The 21,321-nt window shown below is 51.9% G+C and overlaps 2 protein-coding genes across 2 annotated transcripts in view; both read right to left on the bottom strand.

Annotated features, from left to right (window-relative positions):
* Window positions 1-21,321, bottom strand: part of LOC135405282 (zinc finger protein OZF-like) — a 168,540-nt gene that overhangs the window by 92,260 nt on the left and 54,959 nt on the right. The window lies entirely within an intron of this gene.
* On the bottom strand, window positions 5,067-6,116 carry LOC135404610 (olfactory receptor 14J1-like). The gene has a single exon (XM_064639342.1). The coding sequence runs from the start codon at window positions 6,114-6,116 to the stop codon at window positions 5,067-5,069; it is 1,050 nt and encodes a 349-aa protein (XP_064495412.1).

Genomic DNA, 21,321 nt, shown 5'->3' with positions numbered 1-21,321 from the left:
AACACAACGCCCTGCAGAGGAAAACAACAGTGACCAGCACAAGGGTGGGAGTGCTCAGGGTGGGGGCACCCAGCAGTGCCCTGGCACAGCCAGCGCCGCTCCCAGCACTGGCCTCTCACCCCAGGCCATTGGGCTTGTTCTTCCCTCCAAGGAGGGACATCCAATGACCAGCTCAGGAGTCCATGTTTGCACTGCATGCACAAGACATGCCCATGTGTCACGGCTTGGGGCTGGGGGGGTGGAAGGCTTAGACAAAGTTGATGGCAGAAGCCGTCTCGTTGAGCTACGAGGGGCAGAAAGGACCCCCTTGCTTTCTAAATTCCTTCTCAGAGATGAGCCTGGGGGTGGCTGGATCCAATCTCAGACTCATATTTTGATTTAGACTGAAGGAATTTTAGAGGTGTGATGTAATCACTTTGTCCTGCAGGTTTTAGTGATGGTAAATCAGAAATATTTCTATAAAATGAATGATTTATTATGACAAATGAACAGACAATTGATCAGACAAATGAACAGACAAAAGACCTTAAAGAGAATTATTTACTGCACAGTATAAAAGCAAAAACCTCCTAGCAGTATAGTGTAAGATATGACAGTGGAGTCTATCAAAGTAACTCTATTAAAGCAATTGGATCAAAGCCAGCAAAAAGAAACAATCCTGAAGTAGAGATTGGGGTAACTCACCCCACAATGACAGGGGGTAGTTCTCTCTCTTTCACTTAACCCCTGGGCAGTGACCATGAAGAGCTGTCCCTGCTTCATGGCAGAAGCTCCACACACTTCAAGGAAGTCTGTGGAAGAATCTGCCCCATGACAGTTGGACGGAGCTTTTATAGTTATCAAGGGTTTGACTCCCAGACATATTTGCAGGCCAGGGAGCAGCTTATCTGTCAAATCCTGCTTCAGAAAGCAGGATGTGTGTTTGAAGTTTCATGAAGCATTTTGGGTTTAGCAGAATTCAACATTAAAAACAGCACCTTGACACCAGCAGTAACTCATCACAGAGAGCTTGCATTGTTTGCATTCTCTGACCAGTTTTTAGGTATTATCAGAGCAGAGCATCCTGCCAGAAAAGGCCCCTTGATTCCATGAGGTTGCAAAAACTCTGAGGGTTCCTTTGGTTCCATGAGGTGCTGCAGTGTCACAATGGCCCCTTGATTCCTTGATGTTCCAATATATCCCAGGGTTCCCTTGGCTCCAAGAGGCTCCCCCGTGTCCCACCGGCCCCTGGATTCCAGGAGGCCCTGCAGTGTCCCAATGGCCACTCGGTTCCAGGAGCCACAGCGGCTGCCGCCGGCGTCTGTGCCCGGAGCCGCCGCTCCCACGGGGCTGCCGCACTCACCGCCGGGGTTGCCGCTCGCGCAGCCGCCGCTCTGCCCCGGCTGCACCGGGACCCGGCACCGCCTCGGGCCTGCGCTGCCGCCTCAGCGGCCACAGGGACACAGGGATGGGGGACCTTTGCTCTGCCACTGAGGGGGCCTGGCTTTGTTCGGCTGGGGTCTGGGCTTTAGGAAAATTGCTGTTCATTTTCATGCTCCACTGGAACAGCTCCTGAATTCCAAAGGTTTCCTAATCCAGGGGAGGGGTTTCTATGGCATCGGAGGTGCCGCCCCTCAGGACACATTGTCAATAAACCATCCAGCTGATTTGGATGGGTGTAAGAGCTGGGGAACACAGGATAAGGAGTCATCCCCTGAAAACTGTAGAATATTCCCTACCTGAACCCTAACCCAAAGAGAAGAGTTTGGATACAATTCCCAAATAGTTTGGAAACTCCAGTCATTCCTGACACCAGGATGGAAATTCAGCAGATAACTAAAGCCAGTCCCCTTGGGAGCCCACAACCAGCAGGGCTGAGGGAGGCCCTGGCAGCTCCCCAGCACCTCCCTCTCAGTGGGACACCTCTGGCAGCCTCTCCCAGCTCGGGAACCCTCCAGTTTGCAACACTCCAAAGACCCTCGCTGATGTCCAGGACAACTCTGACCCCCCTCAACAAACACTCCTCCAGCTGTGACCCTTGTCTGGTGGGAAACACAAAGGGATTTGGGGGAGTGTTTCCCTGACAACAAGGAGAATTTGGGAGAGGGACCTTTACCCACCCAGCTCTTGATGTGTCCACACATCTCTGCCTGGGTGTGGGTGTGAATTGACTGTGGTGTGAAGGTTGTTGTTGTGAATCTATAATTCAGTCAGTGTTAAAATTGCAGCAAATGCTATTGAATCACTTGAAAACTGCTCAATTGGTCAATGATTAAGTGCTACTCATGTCTTTTGCCCCCTTGTCTTTGTTTCTAAATCCTTTGCACCCTGATCCTCTTGCATCCCAAGGCTCTGTGTAAATCATTCCTTTACATAAATATATATGTATTTTTTGTGACTTCCACTTTAAAATCTTCCTCCTTAGCAAAACTACAAAACAACTCCAATTTGTTGTTGACATCTTGAAGACAATTAAAGGAATGAAAATAATTTGTTTTTCCGTGTTTTAATGAGTCCCACAATGTGTTTGGAGCTGCATCAGCTGTCAGTCCAAGATGGGCCATGTCAGAACTGGTGAGGTTGGGGGGTGAGGAGCAAGGCTGATCATACATGGTCAGTGTGGATCTCCTGAGGAGACCCTCAGCATCAAGATCACTTGGAGAACACCTCTGTCACCTCTTCCTTGAACTACAAAATATCCATCATTGAATTAAAAAAAAAAAGTAAAAACTTTGAAGACTTGTTTTGAAATTGCCTTGAAGACAATTAAAGGAAGACAAAGAGATCCTGAGGGATTTCTGGAATTTAATGAGCCCCACGGTGTGTTTGCAGCCCAGCCCATGGTCCTGAGGTACTGAGAGAAGATTGAAGCAGCTGCTGAAGAAGTCAGAAGCCAAACTCCAAGTGCCTTGAAGCATTGCTGGGCCCCACTGAGGGCAGGCACTGCCAAAGCCTCCCCAGGGACTCCTTGGAGCAGCTCCTTGGAGGCCAGGAGTGCAGGCAGACCAAGGCTCTGGGCAGGCCCCTGCAATGCTGAGCAAAGCCTGCCTTGGTTTTGTGGAGCACAAAGGCCAAGGCCTGAGCCCCAGGCCCTGGCCCAGCAGATCCTGTCCCTCCCGGCTGGCTCAGGGCTGTTTGGGGGGCACTGGGATGGGAGGGGGAGGAACAACAAAGGCCAAAACTGGGCAACCCCTGCCAGGCTCCTGAGGGAGGGGCGAAGCAGAAACCAAGTGCAGAACCTGCCAGAAAAGTGGCTTGTGGTGGCCTGAGTGGCAGAGGCAGCTGCCAGAGGCAAGGGGACAAAGGCCTGGGTGCCTTTGGGCCTTGCAGCCCTGCCAGAGCCCTTGGCCATCTCTCCTGCAGGCTGTCCTGCCCTGGCCCTGCTGCTGCTCTGGCCTTGCAGGCTGCACACACCCCTCCTGCTTTCCCACCCCCTCCCAGCAGCATTTCCAGACCCTCCCTGATGTCTCTGCACCAGCTCTGGTTGTTGCCATGTGCACTTGGCCTTATTAACTTGGATCCTGAGCCCCTGTGCCACAGGACATCCCTCCCAGAGCCCAGGCCCTTCTCCTGGGGGTCACTGCAGAGCTGAGCAGATCCAGGTCACCTCTCATTCCTCTGCCAACCCCCTGGGCCTGTTCTGGGCCCTCCAGGTCCTTGCCCTGCTCCCAAGGGCTGTGGGGGTGCTGAATGGTCAGGGCTTGGGGTTTAGAGCTCTGAGTCGGGATTGGGCAGAACTTTGGGAGGTTTGTTGTTCTGCTGGCAGTTCATGATTAGGAGAAGAGCTTGTTGGGCTGGATCAGGATTAAAGCTTGGCTTTTCATCCAGGTAATACAGGTTTGGGAATGGGGTGGGCATTGGAGGACAAATAAGTCTGGAGTTCTGGGATTGCGCTTTTTCTGGGTTGGAATTAGAGCAGTGGATTCCTTTCCATGGGAGGGGCAGCACTTTTAGGTAGTGTTGGGGCTTCAGGTTACAAAGAGAGTAACAGCCTAACAGGAGTGTTTGCCCAGTCATTGTTTCAGCACCCTCAGCATTCTCTGAACCTGGTTTTACCTCATCAAAATCCTTCCTCTGTTGGTCAAGCCCCTCTTTCCTTCCCTAATTTTCCTTCTCTTTTGTCCCAGTTCCTCCTAACCTCCTCAGAACTTTCATCAGGATGGGCTCAGCTTTGTGATAACACGGTGCAACCTCATGGAATCAAGGAGCCACTGTGAAACTGCAGAACCTCATGGAATTATGGGGCCATTGTGACATTGGGGAAACCCATGGAATCAAGAGGCCACTGGGATGCTCCAGGGCCCCATGGAGCCAAAGGAACCCAGGGACAGTGGGCAACCTCCTGAAAGAAAGGGGCCATTGTGACACTGCAGAAACCCATGGAATCAGGAGGCCATTATGGCACTGCAGGGCCTCTTGGAAACATAGAAACCCTGGGCCACAGTGGAATTTCATGGAATCAAGAGGCCACTGTGACACTGGGGAACCTCATGGAACAGAAGGAATCCAGGGACTTCTTCTCGATACCAGAGTTGGGAAAAGACCTCAACCCTCAGGAAGTGCCTGGAGGGGAACCCCTTTGCTGCTGGAACTGCTGTTGTGGAGCCCAGCCCTGTCCCAGCAGTGCCCAGGGCCTGTCCCTGCCTGTGCTCACAGGCCTGACCCACAGCAGGACAGTGACTGAGCTGCCAGAGCACTCAGGCCTTGGGCACGGACAGGAAAGGAGAGGGTGGGAGTGCAAAGAGAGCAGCTCTGAACAGACCCAGTTCAGGTGCTCCCTGGCAGTGCTGGGACTCTTTTCCCTTCCACATCTGCAAACATGGAAATGCCCTCCAGCTTCAGGGGAGGTCTTGGAGGAAGAATCTGGAAAAAAGCATTTGTGTCCTTTCTTACACTCAGAGATTGTGATTCCTCATGTACAAACTAACACAGGGAGGATGTTTGACAACCACCTTGCTGCACAAACTTTTATTTTGCTTAAATGCACACAAAGCATGATTCTTGAGTAGTACATTTTGTGGGTGAAAAAAAAAGAGGTAGAGACTGAATTACATGGGATGAAGAATAAAATTTCAGTGTTATTAACATTAACAGACGAACAAAAAAGAAAAGCCCCCCAACACTATCAAAAGCTTTAGAAGGCAGGCTGGGCCCAAAATAAGTTCCACAATGAGTGTTCTGCAGAAGAAAAGATGCAGTTTATTGCTTCTCAAAAAACACGTAGTCATCATTTTCCTTATGGCATCCTTGAGCTCCTGGTTCCTGAGGCTGTAGATGAGGGGGTTCACTGATGGAGGCACCACCACGTAGAGAACTGACACCACCAGGTCCAGGGACGGGGAGGAGATGGAGGGGGGCTTCAGGTAGGCAAAGACGCCAGTGCTAAAGAACAGGGAGACCACGGCCAGGTGAGGGAGGCACGTGGAAAAGGCTTTGTGCCGTCCCTGCTGAGAGGGGATCCTCAGCACAGCCCTGAAGATCTGCACATAGGAGTAAACAATGAACACAAAGCACATCAAAAACAGAAAAGCACCAACCCCAATGAGCCCAATTTCCCTGAGGTAGCCTGAGTGTGAGCAGGAGAGCTTGAGGATGTGTGGGGTTTCACAGAAGAACTGGCCCAGGGCATTGCCCTGGCACAGGGGCAGGGAAAATGTATTGGCTGTGTGCAGCAGAGAATTGAGAAACCCAGCGGCCCAGGCAGCTGCTGCCATGTGGGCACAAGCTCTGCTGCCCAGGAGGGTCCCGTAGTGCAGGGGTTTGCAGATGGCAACGTAGCGGTCGTAGCACATGATGGTGAGGAGGGGAAATTCTGCTGACATGAAGAAGTCAAAGAAAAAGAGCTGTGCAGCACATCCCATGTAGGAGATGGTTGTGGTGTTCCAGAGGGAATTGTGCATGGCTTTGGGGACAGTGGTGCAGATGCAGCCCAGGTCTGTGAGGGAGAGGTTGAGCAGGAAGAAGCCCATGGGGGTGTGCAGGTGGTGGTCACAGGCTATGGCACTGAGGATGAGGCCGTTGGCCAGGAGGGCAGCCAGGGAGATGGCCAGGAAGAGCCAGAAGTGCAGGAGCTGCAGCTCCCGCCTGTCTGCGAATGCCAGGAGGAGGAACTGGGGCATGGAGCTGCTGTTGGACATTTGCTGCCTCAGAGTATGATTTTCTGTTGAGGTAAAAAAGGCAGAACTGAATTAGGCCAGACTCAATCAGCAAAACATCTTGCATGTCTCATAGCAATTCAACATTCAGGGCCTCTTTTCAGGAAGATCTCTCTGCATCCCTCTCCCCGAGCTCTGGGTTTTGCTGGCTGAAGGGGGCACTGAGAGCAGGGACCCTGGAATGGGCTCCCGAGGAATCCGTCTTGCTGTGCAGTGAGAGGCAACTTGGAGCACAGGGTGACCTCCAATTAAATGCATTTGTGATGTATCAAAGTGTTTCCAGAACTGCTGGTCACAGTTTGCCCAAGGGCAGAACAGAGGGAGGGGATTTGGGGTACACTGTGCTCCAAGTGAAATCTTGTGAGTCTTGAGAGGCAAAGGAGTGGTCTCGGTGAAGAGACAAGAGCTGGCCATCTTTCCCGTTCACAGCTGCCCCTGGCTGGCAGCTTGGAGCTGAAAGGGGATGGCCCTTAGGAATTCTCTGCAAAAAGAAACAAGACACTTATGGGATCAGAGGAATCCTGGTTCAAATAGCACATTGAGAGAATCCTTGCCTCTCCTCAGGATGCCTGATTAGGATCTCATCTCTATCCTCCTAGACTGCCACACAGAGGGATCATTGCAGCTCCCAAGTACAGCTGCCCAGAGCACTTCCATGGATTTAGCACTGAGAAGTTTTCTCCATGGGGATCCTGTGCAGCACAGAGATCCTGTGGCAGAGCTGTGCCCTTCTGGAGGGCACCTGCAGCCCTGCAGGACACCCAGGCAAACAGCTGAATAACCTGAAGGTGCCTGGAGGGCACTTTGGCACTTGGCTCCCACAGACACATCCCCACAGCAGCACCCATGGGGTTGCGTCTGTACAGGAATCTGCCCCCTCCAAATCCCATAGTGGCTCAGAAAACCCAATGGTGAGAACAAGGAGAGCCCAGGCAGCAGGAGATAGAAGTGAAATGCCACAGGGCTGCTGCCAAGGGAGGAGGGACACAGAGAGACAGCTGGAAATCAGGGCCTTGTCCTTGCCTGGGCTCTGGCTGCTGCAGGGCAATGCACAGCCCAGCCCCCGTGGGCCTGAGGGCACAGGCTCTGCTTAGGCTGGGAAAGGAGCCCAGGCAGGAGCTGCTCAGGGAAGGGGTCTGTGCCACAGGGACAGCAGGGAGGGGCCCCCATCCCCCTGCCCAGCCCTTGTGGCAGCAGCTGCCTCTCCCTGCCTGCCTGTCTCTGGGTGAGGAGCTGTTCCTGCCAGCAGCCCCTGCCTGTGCCCAGCTCAGCTCCCTGCCAGTGCTGCCAGAGCCATCCCCAGCCCAGTGCCCAGCGGCAGCTCTGCCTGGGCAGGGGCTGCAGAGCAGATCCCAGACAGCCTGCGGTGGCTGGGAAGGGGGAGGTGTTCTGGGGGGATGTGCTTCCTGAGAAGGGCCCCTGGAAATGGCAGGAGGTGGAGCTGAAGCTGTGAGGAGCCCTGAGCCTGCAGCTGAAGGGCCCTGCCCAGCCCTGCCCTGCCCTGCCATGGGGGGTCACTCCTTCCACCCACCCCTTCTCCCTGCAGGGCTGTGGCAGCTCCTTGGCCGGGCTGAGAGCTGACCCTGGCAGGCAGCAGAGTCCCTGCCCCAGCACACAGAGCCCTGGGGGCAGGACCCTGCTCTGCACCACAGCCCTGGGCACCCCTGGCTGCACCCCCACCTTCCCACCCCACAGCCAGCCCTGGCACAGGGAACCTTCTGGCCCTGGGCCTCTGATGGGGCAGCAGCAAGTCCTGCTCTGCAGCAGCTTCTCCTGCTGCACCCCAGCAAATCCAGCAGAGCCATCCTGACAGCTCCTGCCACTGCTGCCATTTGGCAGCTGGGAGAAGCACTTGTAGGAACTCGCCTGCACTGCTCTGCAGCCAGAGCCTGACCGTGGAAAAGGGCTGGCAAGGTTCCTGCCCTGAGCAGCTCTGCCCTGTCCTCCCAGCCCAGGATCCCTTGAACCTCCTGCTCCCTTCTCCTCTCTGCCCTTGCTGCCTGCAGCTCCTGCCCTGCTCTGCCATATGGCCACTTCCCCTGCACTGCAGCAACTGGGAGAGTCCTGCTGAAAGATCCTAGAAGCTGTGGGATGTGCCAGCTTTAGGAGATGCCTCCAGGAAGGCAAGTTGAACTTTCCTACAGCCAGAGAATTCTTTCTTTCAAATGCAGGGAAGGTTTCTCCTGTAGTGAGAGCTCAGTCACCTCCCAGCCCAGGCTGCCTCTCATCTCTCTGCCTTCTCTCCTGTGCCCTGGGTGTTGCAGGCAGTGCCCTCAGCCCTGCTGGGCTGTGCAGAGGAGCTGCTCACCAGCAGAGCTGTCTCTTTGAAGCTCTTCTTGCTTGCCAGGAGCTCCCTGTGTGCCAGGAGCCTGGCCCAGCTCAGCAGCACAGCAACAGCCCCAGGCATTTCATGACCCTCAGGGGATGTTGATGTTTTTTACATGAGACTCAGTCCCTGAGAGGAAGTTCAAACAACTTCTCAAGAAGTCAAAATGAGATTGAAACACTGAAGTTTCTTGTAGTGCTAATGAATCTCACTGAGGGACACAACTGAGAACGTGTCCCCAGGTTCCAGTTGGAGCAGAAAACTGCAGACAGTGATGACAAGGATGGACAAGCAAGGGAAAGGTGTCTCTGATGCTGAATAAACCTTGACTTGTTTCCTTGATCCAGAGGACCAAGCCCTGACCCCCAGCCCCTGTCCCTGCCTCATTCCTCAGGGCTCTTCCTGGGGCACTGGGATGTGGGATGTGCAATGCCAAGGGCAGGACCATGGGGTGGCACCTGCCAGGCTGCTGAGCAGGGACAAGGAGGCCATGAGGCCCCAGGGCTGCAAGGGCCACTCCCCTCCTCCTGGCATCAGGGGCACAGACAGCAGCCATGGCCAAAGGCCTGCAGAAGGTGGCTCTGGCAGGGCCTTTCAGCTTCTCCCCATCCCTGTCTCCTCTCCAGCCCAGGCTGTCCTACGGTGTCCATGCCCTGCCCCTTTCCCTGCAGGCTGTCCTCATCCCCCTGGCTGCCCCACCTGGCTGGCACCTTCTTGCACTGACATCTCTGTGTCCTCCCTGGCTCTTCCTGCACACACAAAGCCTTGGGTTCATCCAGACTCCTTCTTTGTGACATATTGCACCACAAAACTGACCTCAGAGGGAAATTTCTGACTTCTTGTCCCCAGTCTAGGCCACCCCAGCTGCCCTTGGTGGCACTAGTTCTTTCTTAGGCTGTTTTCTGACAGAAAGAAAAGCTCCACCAGCTCTGACACCCCCCTTCCAGACCTCTCAGGCTACTCCTCTTCTCTCCTCAATCTTCACGCCACTGACCCCTGAGTCCTCAGCCTCTATATACGGGTCCTGTGCTTGAGGCCCCAAATTCCTTCCTGAGGGGTCTCTGGGACCTCTCCAAGGTTTTGGAGGATGACAATAGAGTGCTCTTGTACAAGTTGTTTCCTACAAGATTTCTGTTTGGGAAGAAGTAGACTGTTAACTTGAGATACTAATTTGCAATACACCGTGGAACCTTATTCAAAGTCCAGCTGGAAAATACCTTGTTGTTAAGAGTGTGAAATAAATCCTAAAGTGTCATCAAATATGTGATTTTCTCTTTATTCCCAATCACTAAATTAAGAAACATAACTCAGATGTGACCTCATTCTGTGCTCCAGTGACATTAACATTAGAACAATATTGTCACTGTCTCCTGGTCTCTTGTGCTCCTCACTGGCAGGCACTTGGTGCACCCCTGGATATCCTGCTAATGAAGTAAAAAACTAACCCTTCTAAAGTTCCAGATTTTCCTCACCTGTTTGGACACAGTTGGACAAACTGGACCAAGTTATTACTTGAAATCCATCTGCTGGATTTAGCATTAATTACTCCTTGTTTTGATCTGAGGGAAAAAAGCTCACACAACACAATCTCTGAATGCTCCTTTGATCTTATCCACAGTGTGTTCACAAAGACACATTGAAAGGCTTTTAGCTTTTGCTGCTACTCTCAGTTCCAGCATACAAAGAAATGTCTCTGTGAAATAACAGCAATTGCCTTTCCATGTTACTGAACTACATTCAATGTATCTGGTCTCAAACAAATACTCCATGTTTTCTCCTTGTTTTATTTTCAAGGGCATGGGTATGGGTATTTAGATGACTGCCTTCAATGGTACAGGATAGAAACCATTCACATTGCTATAAATGAATATTATTCTCTTGACAAAACACCTTTTCCAAAGCCTTTGACAAAAAGAAAGGGAAAAAAACCCAGACAGAAAAAGGGAGCCACAGGCACATTGTCTGTAACCAACCAAAAAGGTCTCCTCCCTAAAGATAATTCAGGCACATCCTTCAATATGGATCTCTCACTATCACCTCAAGCTATTTTTTAGTGGAAGTTTCTGTAGGGAAGCTGAAGTGCATCACTGTCTTAGAAAGCCAAAGATAAGATGAGTGAGGGAATTCAGTTGCTCTCTTTAATTAATACAGGATTATTTCCCTTTCCTTTGGTGAAGCTATTAATCTGACTGGTGGAATGTCAGTAACAATTAAATCATAAACTAGTGCAGCACCAAAGGGAAAATTTACTTTAGTTATGGAGTATTGCCAGCAGAAATCTTGAAAATCTTATGCATATTTAGACTGATAAAATACCACATGTACTTCATGGGATACTGCAAGCTTTCTACAATCCTTGTGACATGTATTTACAGAGCGAGAGTGAACATTTTGAGATGATACCTTTATAAATGTGTTGCAGTTCTATTGTTTCTTGAATGTTAAGCACCACATCCTAAATGCAGGAACACATTCATGGTCAATGTCCTAGTTTAGACCTTTTCATCAGCTGTGATATTGTGATAATCACACTTAAAACATTCCTCTAGAAAGAGTAAATTAGCCCTTTTCACTAGAAGGATTCTTATGATCAAAAACAAATCTGAAAGAGAACAAAGTCAGATTTCTCTGTTTGTTGGTTGGTTGTTTTTTTGTTTTGTTTTGTTTTTTTTTTTTCAGCAATGCAATAAATTGCTGTCCTTAACTGGGATGGCTTTTCTACCCAAGAATTTAGAAGAAAACCCCAAAGTTCACTTTATTCTGCACTTATATTACCTTTGGGGGTTTGGGGTTTTTTTTGGAGGCCTCACCTATGTAAAAATACCTTCCTTAAAATGCATTTATGCTTTCTGTAAGAACCAAACCATTCCAGCTGACATACCCTTCTATCACCAATACTGCAGGGAAATGTAACATCCCACTAAAGCAGAAGGGAAAGAAGACAACTGAGCATCAGCAGCTCTTCCTAAGCAAGATTAGGGGTTTAGCTCCATCTAACTGAGGGATGAGATGTGTCCCTCAAAATGGGTCTCTTCCCACTCCCCCACCAGCCCTTCTACCCGACTGCAAGCTCAAAGTTCTAAAAACAGAAGAGGAAGCTGGAGCGTCAATATTTCCCCAGTGCAAACCCCAATAATCTTTGCTGGGAGCTGACAGGAATTGTTGTTCCACTGCCCTGGGATATCCTGGCTTGAGGCGAGAGCGCAGCCCCGCCCAGAGCCCCCAACCCCTCTGAGAGCTTTTGTAGCGTCTGTTTGTCCATGTCCCTGTGGCAGAGGCTCCCCCGACATCTGCCCTGGAGCTGGTCCAGCTGCTGGACCAAACAAGGCATTGTCCAGCCTGCCTTCCCCCAGCCCCGACCGCCCCAGCCCATCTTCCATCGCTCTGCTTCCTTTTCCTGCCCCTGCTCCCCCTCCGCTCCCTTCCCTCTGGCATTTTTATTAGGAATGTTCTTGCTGTTCTCACTGTCCAAGCATAGGCTGATCCCCAGGGGAGCCTGTGGAATGTAACCCCTCAAGCACTAAATTCCTTCCCCTGTGCCAAAGACCCAGGTTTGTTGTTGCTGCCCCTCCCGCCGAGCACCAGCTCCATCTCCTGCTCCTGCCCAGCGGCTTTGCAGAAATCCAGGGCTGGGTGTGGATTGAAGGCTGTGGCAAGGGACAGGATAAAGTTGCTTGGCTTCCACCCTTGGTGTCTCAGCGTTTGTGATCTTGGAAATCCTCACAAACCTGGAACAGTGGCAGATTATCTGTTGTTGTAAGATTTTTGAAAAAAAAAGAACAAAGAAAAAAAGAAGAACGACAAAGAAAAAAAAAGAGAAAAAGGAAAGAAGAAAGAAAAAAGAAAGAAAAGAAAGAAATAAAAAAGAGAAAATAAAAGAAGACAGAAAAACTAAACCCAACAAGTCCGGTCCTCCCCCACCGCAGGGAATACAACTCCCACAATGCACCGCGCAGGTGGGGGCGTGGCGAAGGGCGGGCAGGGGCCGTGGCCGCGCGCTGATTGGCTGCGGGGCGGGTCTGTAAAGGCGGAGGGCGCGCGGAGCGAGCGCCATTTTGTCCTCGTGGTCGGGAGTGAGGAGGACTCGCCTGCGGCCGCTGCACTTCGCTGGGTGAGTTGGCGGGGGGGCGGCGAGAGCGGGGTCTGGGGATCCCCTCGGGGGCTGCGGGGAGCGCGGGTGTGGGTGGAAAGACTGGAGGGCTCGGGAGGGTTTAGGGGGGGGGTTCGGGAGTTCCTGTGGACGTTTTGAGGGGTCCCTGAAGGGACTCGAGGGGGAGGTTGAAGGGCCCTGGAGGGTTTTGGGGGGCTCTGATGGGGGTTTTGTTTTCTGAGAAGATTTGGGGTGTCCCAGGTGGGCTTTGGGGGTCTCTGGGGAGGTTTGGGGTTCCTGGGAGGCTTTGCGGGGACCTTTGAGGCAGTTTTAAGGTCTCTAGGGGGTTTAAGGTGTCCCAGACGGTTTGGAGGGCCCGTGGGGGGATTGGGGGTCCCTGAATGGGCTTGGGGAGTCTCAGGTGGGTTTTGTGGGTCACTGAGAGGGTTTAGGGGGTGCTGGGGAGGGATGAGGGGTCCTTGAGGAGGTTTCGATGGGTCGAGGGGGGGATTTCAGGGGTTTTGAGGGGATTTTAGGGGGTCCCCTAAAGCCCAGCAGTGGGGTTCAAGGGATCCCCCAGCCCCCAGGGGAGGGGTCCTAAGGATGTCCTCCAAAATCCAGGGGGGGAGATGTACCACATCTGGGTAAGGGGATCCCAGTGCCCACAGTATATCCCAGTGACCTCCCAGTTACCCTCAGTATGGCCCAGTAACCCCCTCAGTGACCAGCCAGTGTGTCCCAGTGACCTCCCACTGCCCCCCAGTATGGCCCAGTAACCTGCCAGTGTTCTAGAGATGGACTTGGGCAGGAGGAACACCCAAGCCAACACGCTCAGCCCTTGTTTTCCCCCCCATCAGGATTTGTCCTTCCCAAAGCTTGGGCGGATGGAGGAGGAGGCTGCGAGGAAGAGGAAGATGCCTTGGGCCCCCCAGGCAGGTGAGGAGGCAGTCAGTGTCCCTTTGGGCGGGTGTTGTGCTGGCTCTGTCAGCCGAGCATGGCCCCGGCTGCAGGACAACCCCGCTGGCGCCGCCGTCCTGCCGGGGCCGGAGTTGGGGGGATGTCCTTGGCCTTCCCTGTGGGCCGGAGGCAAATCCCCTCCCTGTCCTTCTTGCTTCCTGCCCCAGGCCCCGAGCTGAGGACGGAGAGCCCGGAGGACAAATCCCCCCGTGAGACCCTGGTGGGAGAGGCCGTTTTGAAGGGCTCCACGGCGCAGGAAGGCAGCGGGGAGGAAAAGGGCCGGAGATCCCCCCGCAGGAGGGGCTCCAAAGCCATCCCAGGGTGCTCTGAGGAGGAAAGAGCCAGCCTGTGCCCGGAAGGCGGCCAGAGTTTGAGGGGGAGCTCTGAGCTGGTGGTCCCTGAGCAGCCTCCCAGCAGGGAGAAGCCCTTCAGGTGCTTGGAATGTGGGAAGAGCTTCAGGAAGAGCAGAGATCTCCTCACTCACTGGCACATCCACACTGGGGAACAGCCCTACACATATGGGGAATGTGGGAAGAGCTTCAGGCAGAGCTCTACCCTCTGCACCCACCAACGCATTCATACTGGAAAACGGCCCTACAAGTGCTTGGAATGTGGGAAGAGGTTTCAGACCAGCTCACATCTCCTCCTGCACCAGCGGACACACACGGATGAGAGGCCCTTCCGCTGCACCGACTGCGGGAAGGGCTTCAACCGGAACTCCAACCTCGTCAGGCACCGGCGCATCCACACTGGAGAGAGGCCCTACAAGTGTGGGGAGTGTGGGAAGAGCTTCACCGAGAGCTCTAATTTGACCAGACACCAGCGGACTCACCAGTAAGAGAAGCCCTACCAGTGCCCCAACTGCGAGAAGAGCTTCGGCCGCTGCTTCCACCCCGAATGAAGCCCCTGATGGTGAGGCAACCCCTGGAGTCCAGTGACTGTCAGTCCATTCCTTTTGACCAGAATGGGCCAGTCCCCTTTCCCAGGGGCAGCTTTTTCCAACAGAACCCTTCTTGGGGATGTGTGGAGATTCCTGCCTTGACTGGGGACCCACTAAGGTCACTCCTTGAGTCTGAGAGCAGAGATCTCCCCACCAGTGTTGGTCTGGGGGAGTTCCATCCATCTCCAATTAATAATCATTGCTTTTGTGGCAGCTTTAGTAGAATTGCTTCAACAATTGCTTTAGTGTAGAGCACTATCCTATCTTGTCCTGTGCTCGTGGTTGTTTTAGTGTTTGTATTGTGCAGTAAATAATTCTGATGAAGATGTTTTGTGTGATCATTTGTAACTCTAAATAAATTCATTTCTATCAATAAATCTGATTTACCATCATTTAACCTGGAGTACAAAAATGATTCAGTCACACCTCTGTAATTCCTTTAAACTGAAAGTGCTGGCATAATCCAAGGCTGAGATTGGATCCAGCACTCCACAGTATGTTGGGAGCTCAGGGGGGCCACCTCCCTTTCCCAACCCCTTTGTGCCCAAAGACCCCCATGAGACCATTCGACCCACCAGACCACCTTCCCTTTTCCACCCTTTCCCTGTTCCTCCCACTTTCCCATTGTCCCCTTAATCCTCATTTTATCCTCAAAACTGTTTTTGGGTCCCAACCCTCACTTTTTGCCTCCTCTCCTGTGGGTGCTGAAGGAGAAAATGAGGCTGCACACACAGAGTTCCATTCCAGGACTTGTCCTCCCATCTTTCTGGCATCCCCCTTTCATTGGGGTTCCTTTGGAAACAGTGCCTGGGCTTTGTCTTTTAGTCCACTGGAATTCCCAGCATCGCCCCAAAGCAGTGCCCTGATCCCACACATTCCCCTCCCCTCATGTGCTGGCTGTGTTCAGCCACCAGACAAAAACACAGGCTGCCATGCAGAGCGTTCCAAGTGGTTTCCACTTTGGCAAACAGCACTCTCTGGATGGAAAACACCAGTCAAGGCTAAAACACTCATTTTGGATCCTGATTAACTAAATGCAGTTGCTGCTGCCTTAACTTGTTCCCACAGACATTCTCAGGGTTCCTTTGCTTCCAGGAGGCCCCACATGTCACAATGACCCCTTGATTCCATGAGCTTCCACAGTCTCCAAAGGTTCCTTTAGTTCCATGAGGCCCTGCAGTCCCAAAATGCCCTTTGGATTCTCAGAGATTTCCCACTGTCCCAGGGTCCCTTGTGTTTCAGAAGGAGCTGCAGTGGGACAGTGGCCCCTTGGTTCCGTGAGCTCTGCAGTGTTCCAGGAATCCTTGGGTTCCAGGAGAGCCTGCAGTTTCACAAGGAGCACTTGAATGCAGGAGGTTCTGCAGGGTCACAATGGCCCCTGGATTCTGGGAGGTTCAGAAATATCTCAGGGCTCCCTTGGTTCCAGGAGGACACACATGTCAGCAGGAACCCTTGGTTCCAGGAGGTTTGACAGTGTGCCAGAATTCCTTTGATTTCATGAGACCCTGGATTCTCCCAATGGTCTCCTGATTCCATCAGCCCCCTCAATGTCCCAATGGTCCCTTGGTTTCAGGAGTTTCTGCAGCGTCCCAGGGTTCCTTTTACTCCATGGGGAGCTGCAGTGTCACAATGGGCCCTGAATTCCAGGAGTTTTCCCAGGGTGACAGTGCTGCCTTGATTCCATGAGATTCCATAGTGTCCCAGGGCTCCTTTGGCTCCAGAAGGCCCCACAGTGTCACAATGGTCCTTGGTTCCATGAGGTTCCATCATGTCCTTCCTGGAACATACTCTGGGATCTGGACAGGCTGGATCAATAAGGCCAAGTGTCAGGGCCTGCTCTTGGCTCCCAACAAGCCCCTGGAACGCTCCAGGCTGGGGGCAGAGGGGCTGGAGAGCTGCTCAGAAAGAAGGGACTTGGGGGTGCTGCTTGACAGGGACTGGATATGAGGCAGAGTGTGCCCAGGGGGGCAAGAAGGCCAAGGGCATCGTGGCCTTGGTGGAGAAGAGTGTGGCCAGCAGGAGCAGAGAACTGATTGCCCCTCTGTGCTGGGCACTGGGGAGGCCCCACCTGGAGTGCTGTGTCCAGTTCTGGCCCCTCAGTGCAAAAAAAGGCCCTTGAGGGGCTGGAGCGTGTCCAGAGAAGGGAACGGAGCTGGGGAAGGCTCTGGAAAACATGTCTGCTGAGGGACGGCTGAGGGAACTGGGCTGGTTGAGTCTGGAGAAGGGGAGGCTCAGGGGGGACCTCATTGCTCTCTACAGTGACCTGAAAGGAGGTTTTAGAGGGTGTGGGGGTCGATCTCTTCTGCAAAGCCTTTAGTGACAGGAAGAGAGGAAACGGCCTCAAGGTGCATCAGGTGAGGCTTAGATTAGATATTCAAAAACCCTTTTTCCCCTGAGAGAGTGTTCAGGCATTGGAACAAGTAGCCCAGGGAGGTGGTGGAGTCTCTGGAAGTGTTCAGGTGTGTGGTGGGTTGACTGTGGTTGAACACCAGGTGCCCTCCCAGCCACTCTATCACTCCCCTTCCCATCAAATCAGGGGAGAGAGTAAGGCGGAAAAAAAAATAGTGAGTTAAGGCAGTTTATTTAAAGCGAAAAGCAAAGCGATGCTTGTGCACACAGAAGCCAAAGACAGCAGGGTTTGTTCTCTGCTTCCCATGAGCAGCCATGGTCGGCCACTCCCGAGGAGCAGGGCTTGGGTCCGCGGGACGGTTCCTCAGCAGGCAGCCATCAGACAATGAATGCCCCCCTCCTGCTCCCTGCCTCAGCTTTTAGAGCTGAGCTGACCTCCCATGGTCTGCAATGTCCCTTGGGTCAGTTGGGCTCAGCTGGCCTACTTGGGTCCCCTGCCAGGCTCTTGCCCTCAGCTAAGGAAGGAATGTCCCAGTGTTGGTGCTGTGCTCAGCAGTGGCCAAAACACTGGGGTGTTCTCAACCCCCTTCCAGCTGCCAATGCCAAGCCCAGCCCTGGGAGGGCTGCTGTGGGGAACTGAACTGCAGCTCAGCCAGACCCAACCCAAATATCTATGGCACATATTCTATAGAATCCATCCTTAGGTGTTGTGTGATAGATCTATAAGATATTACAAATAATAAGCAATAATAAGGCAAGTGTCCTCCTTAGGGACACCACCCCCCCCAACCTACTGCCTGGGTTTGTTCCCTGGGGGTCTCTGCAGCAGCAAGCACAGCCCCACACTGACTGCTCTGGGCTGTGCAGGCATTTGTGCTTCTGCCTGTCTCACACACCCCCCCAACCTTGGGATGGATCTGGATGTGACTGGATGTGATGTCACAGGGGAGATGTGATATCATGGGGAGGTGTGATGTCACAGGGACAATGTGATGTCACAGGGAGGATGTGATGTCAGAGGGGAGGATGTGATGTCACAGGGATGATACGATATCAAAGGAGAGGTGTGATGTCATATGATGGTTGTGATGTCATAGGGGAGTTGTGATGTCACAGGAGAGGATGTGACATCACAGAGATGTTATGATTTCACAGAAGAGGTGTGATGTCATATGATGGTTGTGATGTCAGAGGGGAGCTGTGATGTCACGGGGAAGATGTGATGTCATGGGGAGATGTGATGACACATGAGAGCTGTGATGTCACAGGGGAGGATGTGACATCACAGGGATTCTATGATATCACAGGAGAGATGTGATGTCATATGATGACTGTGACATCATGAGGGAGATGTGATGACACAGGAAAGATGTGATGTCACAGGGGAGCTGTGATGTCGCAGGAGAGCTGTGATGTCATGGGGAGGATGTGATTTCACAGGGATGATATGATGTGATGTCATATGATGGATGTGATGTCATAGAGAATCCTTGATGTCACAACAAAGATGTGATGTCACAGGGGAGCTGTGATGTCACATGGGAAGTGTGATGTCACAGAAATGGTATGATGTCATGAATCCAAAAAATCTGTCCAAGAAACTGCTCAGAGACTTTTTTATCTTTAAGCAGCAAGGTATTTGTTTATTCAACGTTGGGAGCAAGCCAGCTCGCGCTGGACAAACTTGCTCAAAGGCTTCACACAAAATCAGCATTTTATACAATCTTCAGATGTGATTAAATGCATATTCAAGTGACTACAACATCTATCTATGCATATTAATAATAGGTGGAGTATAGCTGGACCTCAGGCGGGGCTTGGGGCGGTGCTTCTCTTGGCCCTAAATTTTGGGGGGTCTGGGGGCTTAAACTCATCTTCCTCAGCTTGACCCTTCTACTTTTCCATTGTTCTTGACCCGCTCCCTGAAGCTTGGAAAAAACCCTGGCTTCCGGCCTATTTCTTCTATTCAAATGTCTACCTGATCCTGTTATATTTCTAATTTATCACCTCTAGGCCTATTACATGTTCTTGTACTATTCTCTGAAGCTTTGGTCCAGTAAGTAGAACAGAACGACCACAGATCGTCTTGGATGTTGGTAGTTTGTTTGCAGGCCCAAATTTCTTACTTAACTCTTTTTGGGCCTGGCCTCCTGTTTCAGTGAGATCGGCCATTGCAGCGCAGGCCTGCAAAAAGGGAACAGCAGCTCTTTCCACCAGGAAAAAAAGTCTGGATCCTCTGGATTCAGGTGCAGTTGATGGGGCAGCCTGGGTACTTCTTGGGCAGCAAGAACTTTCTGTGGTGGCAACTTTTGTCTGGCAGGAATCTTCAGTTGGATTTAATTTTTGAGGAGTTGGGACCGGCGATTGAATCACAGGGCTGAGAAAAGGGAACAGCAGCTCTTTCCACCAGGAAATAAAGTCTGGAAGCTTTGGCTTTGAGGTGCAGTTGGTGGGGCAGCCTGGGCACTTCTTGGGCAGTAAAGAGCTTTCTGTGGTAAGACATTTGTCTGTCAGGAATCTTTATCTGGAGTCTATTTTGGATGTTACTTTGACCTATTCATGAGTGGGCTAAAAGGAAAAATAGTCTGGAAGGTTTGACTTTGAGGTTCAGTTGTTGGGGCAGCCTGGGCACTTCTTGGGCGGAAGAGCTTTCCGTGGTGGCACCTTTTGTTTGGAAGGAATCTTCATTTGGACTGAAGTTTTCAGGAGTTGGGACCGGCCATTGCAGCGCAGGGCAGAAAAAAGGGAACAGCAGCTCTTTCCACCAGGAAAAAAAGTCTGGAAGCTTTGAGGTGCAGTTGTTGGGGCAGCCTGGGCACTTCTTGGGCAGCAAAGAGCTTTCTATGGTGGCACCTTTTGTTAGGCAGGAATCTTCATTTGGATTGAAGTTTTCAGGAGGTGGGACCGGCCATTGCAGCGCAGGGCACAGAAAAAAGGGAACAGCATCTCCTTCCACCAGGAAAAAATGGATGGAAGCTTTGGCTTGGAGGTGCAGTTGGTGGGGCAGCCTGAGCACTTCTTGGGCAGCAAGAGCTTCCTGTGGTGGCACCTTTTGTCTGGCAAGAATCTTCAGTTGGATTGAATTTTTCAGGAGGTGGGACTGGCCATTGCAGAGCAGGGCTGAAAAAAAGGGAACAGCAGCTCTTTTCCTAATGAAAAAATGTCTGGAAGCTTTGGCTTCAGGTGTAGTTGGTGGGGCAGCCTGGGCACTTCTTGGGCAGCAAGAATTTTCTGTGGTGGCAACTTTTGTCTGGCAGGAATCTTCAGTTGGGTTCAATTTTCCAGAAAGTGGGACAGGCCATTGCAGCACAGGGCTGAAAAAAGGGAACAGTAGCTCTTTTGTTAGGCAGGAATCTTCATTTGGATTGAATTTTTCAGGAGGTGGGACCAGTCATTGCAGCACAGGGCAGAAAAAAGGGAACAGCATCTCCTTCCACCAGGAAAAAATGGATGGAAGCTTTGGCTTGGAGGTGCAGTTGGTGGGGCAGCCTGAGCACTTCTTGGGCAGCAAGAGCTTCCTGTGGTGGCACCTTTTGTCTGGCAAGAATCTTCAGTTGGATTGAATTTTTCAGGAGGTGGGACTGGCCATTGCAGAGCAGGGCTGAAAAAAAGGGAACAGCAGCTCTTTTCCTAATGAAAAAATGTCTGGAAGCTTTGGCTTCAGGTGTAGTTGGTGGGGCAGCCTGGGCACTTCTTGGGCAGCAAGAATTTTCTGTGGTGGCAACTTTTGTCTGGCAGGAATCTTCAGTTGGGTTCAATTTTCCAGAAAGTGGGACAGGCCATTGCAGCACAGGGCTGAAAAAAGGGAACAGTAGCTCTTTTGTTAGGCAGGAATCTTCATTTGGATTGAATTTTTCAGGAGGTGGGACCAGTCATTGCAGCACAGGGCACAGAAAAGGGAACAGCATCTCCTTCCACCAGGAAAAAATGGATGGAAGCTTTGGCTTCAGGTGTAGTTCGTGCAGGCTTGGAACTTCTTGGGCAGGAAGAGCTTCCTGTGGTGACACCTTTTGTCTGGCAGGAATTTTCAGGTGGATTCAATATTTCAGGAGGTGGGACAGGCCATTGCAGCACAGGGCAGAAAAAAGGGAACAGCAGCTCCTTCAATCAGGAAAAAAACTCTGGAAGCTTTGGCTTCAGGTGCAGTTGTTGGGGAAGCCTGGGCACTTCTTGGGCAGGAAGTGTTTTCTTTGGTGGCACCTTTTGTCTGGCAGGAATCTTCATTTAGAGTAAATTTTTCCAGGAGGTGGGACCGGCCATTGCAGCACAGGCCTGAAAAAAGGGAACAGCAGCTCTTTCCACGAGGAAAAAAATCCTTTGGCTTTGAGGTGCAGTTGTTGGGGCAGCCTGGGCACTTCTTGGGCAGTAAAGAGCTTCCTGTGGTGGCAACTTTTGTCTGTCAGGAATCTTTATCTGGAGTCTATTTTGGGTGTTACTTTGACCTATTCAGGAGTGGGCTAAAAAAAAGGGAATTAGCAGCCCTTTCCCTCAGGTGAAATAGTCTGGAAGGTTTGACTTTGAGGTT

This window comes from Pseudopipra pipra, chromosome W (assembly GCF_036250125.1).
Source record: "Pseudopipra pipra isolate bDixPip1 chromosome W, bDixPip1.hap1, whole genome shotgun sequence".
In the NCBI taxonomy this organism is placed as follows: Eukaryota; Metazoa; Chordata; class Aves; order Passeriformes; family Pipridae; genus Pseudopipra; species Pseudopipra pipra.
The sequence above is the reverse complement of the archived record's forward strand: the minus strand, read 5'-3'. Positions and strand labels throughout refer to the sequence as shown.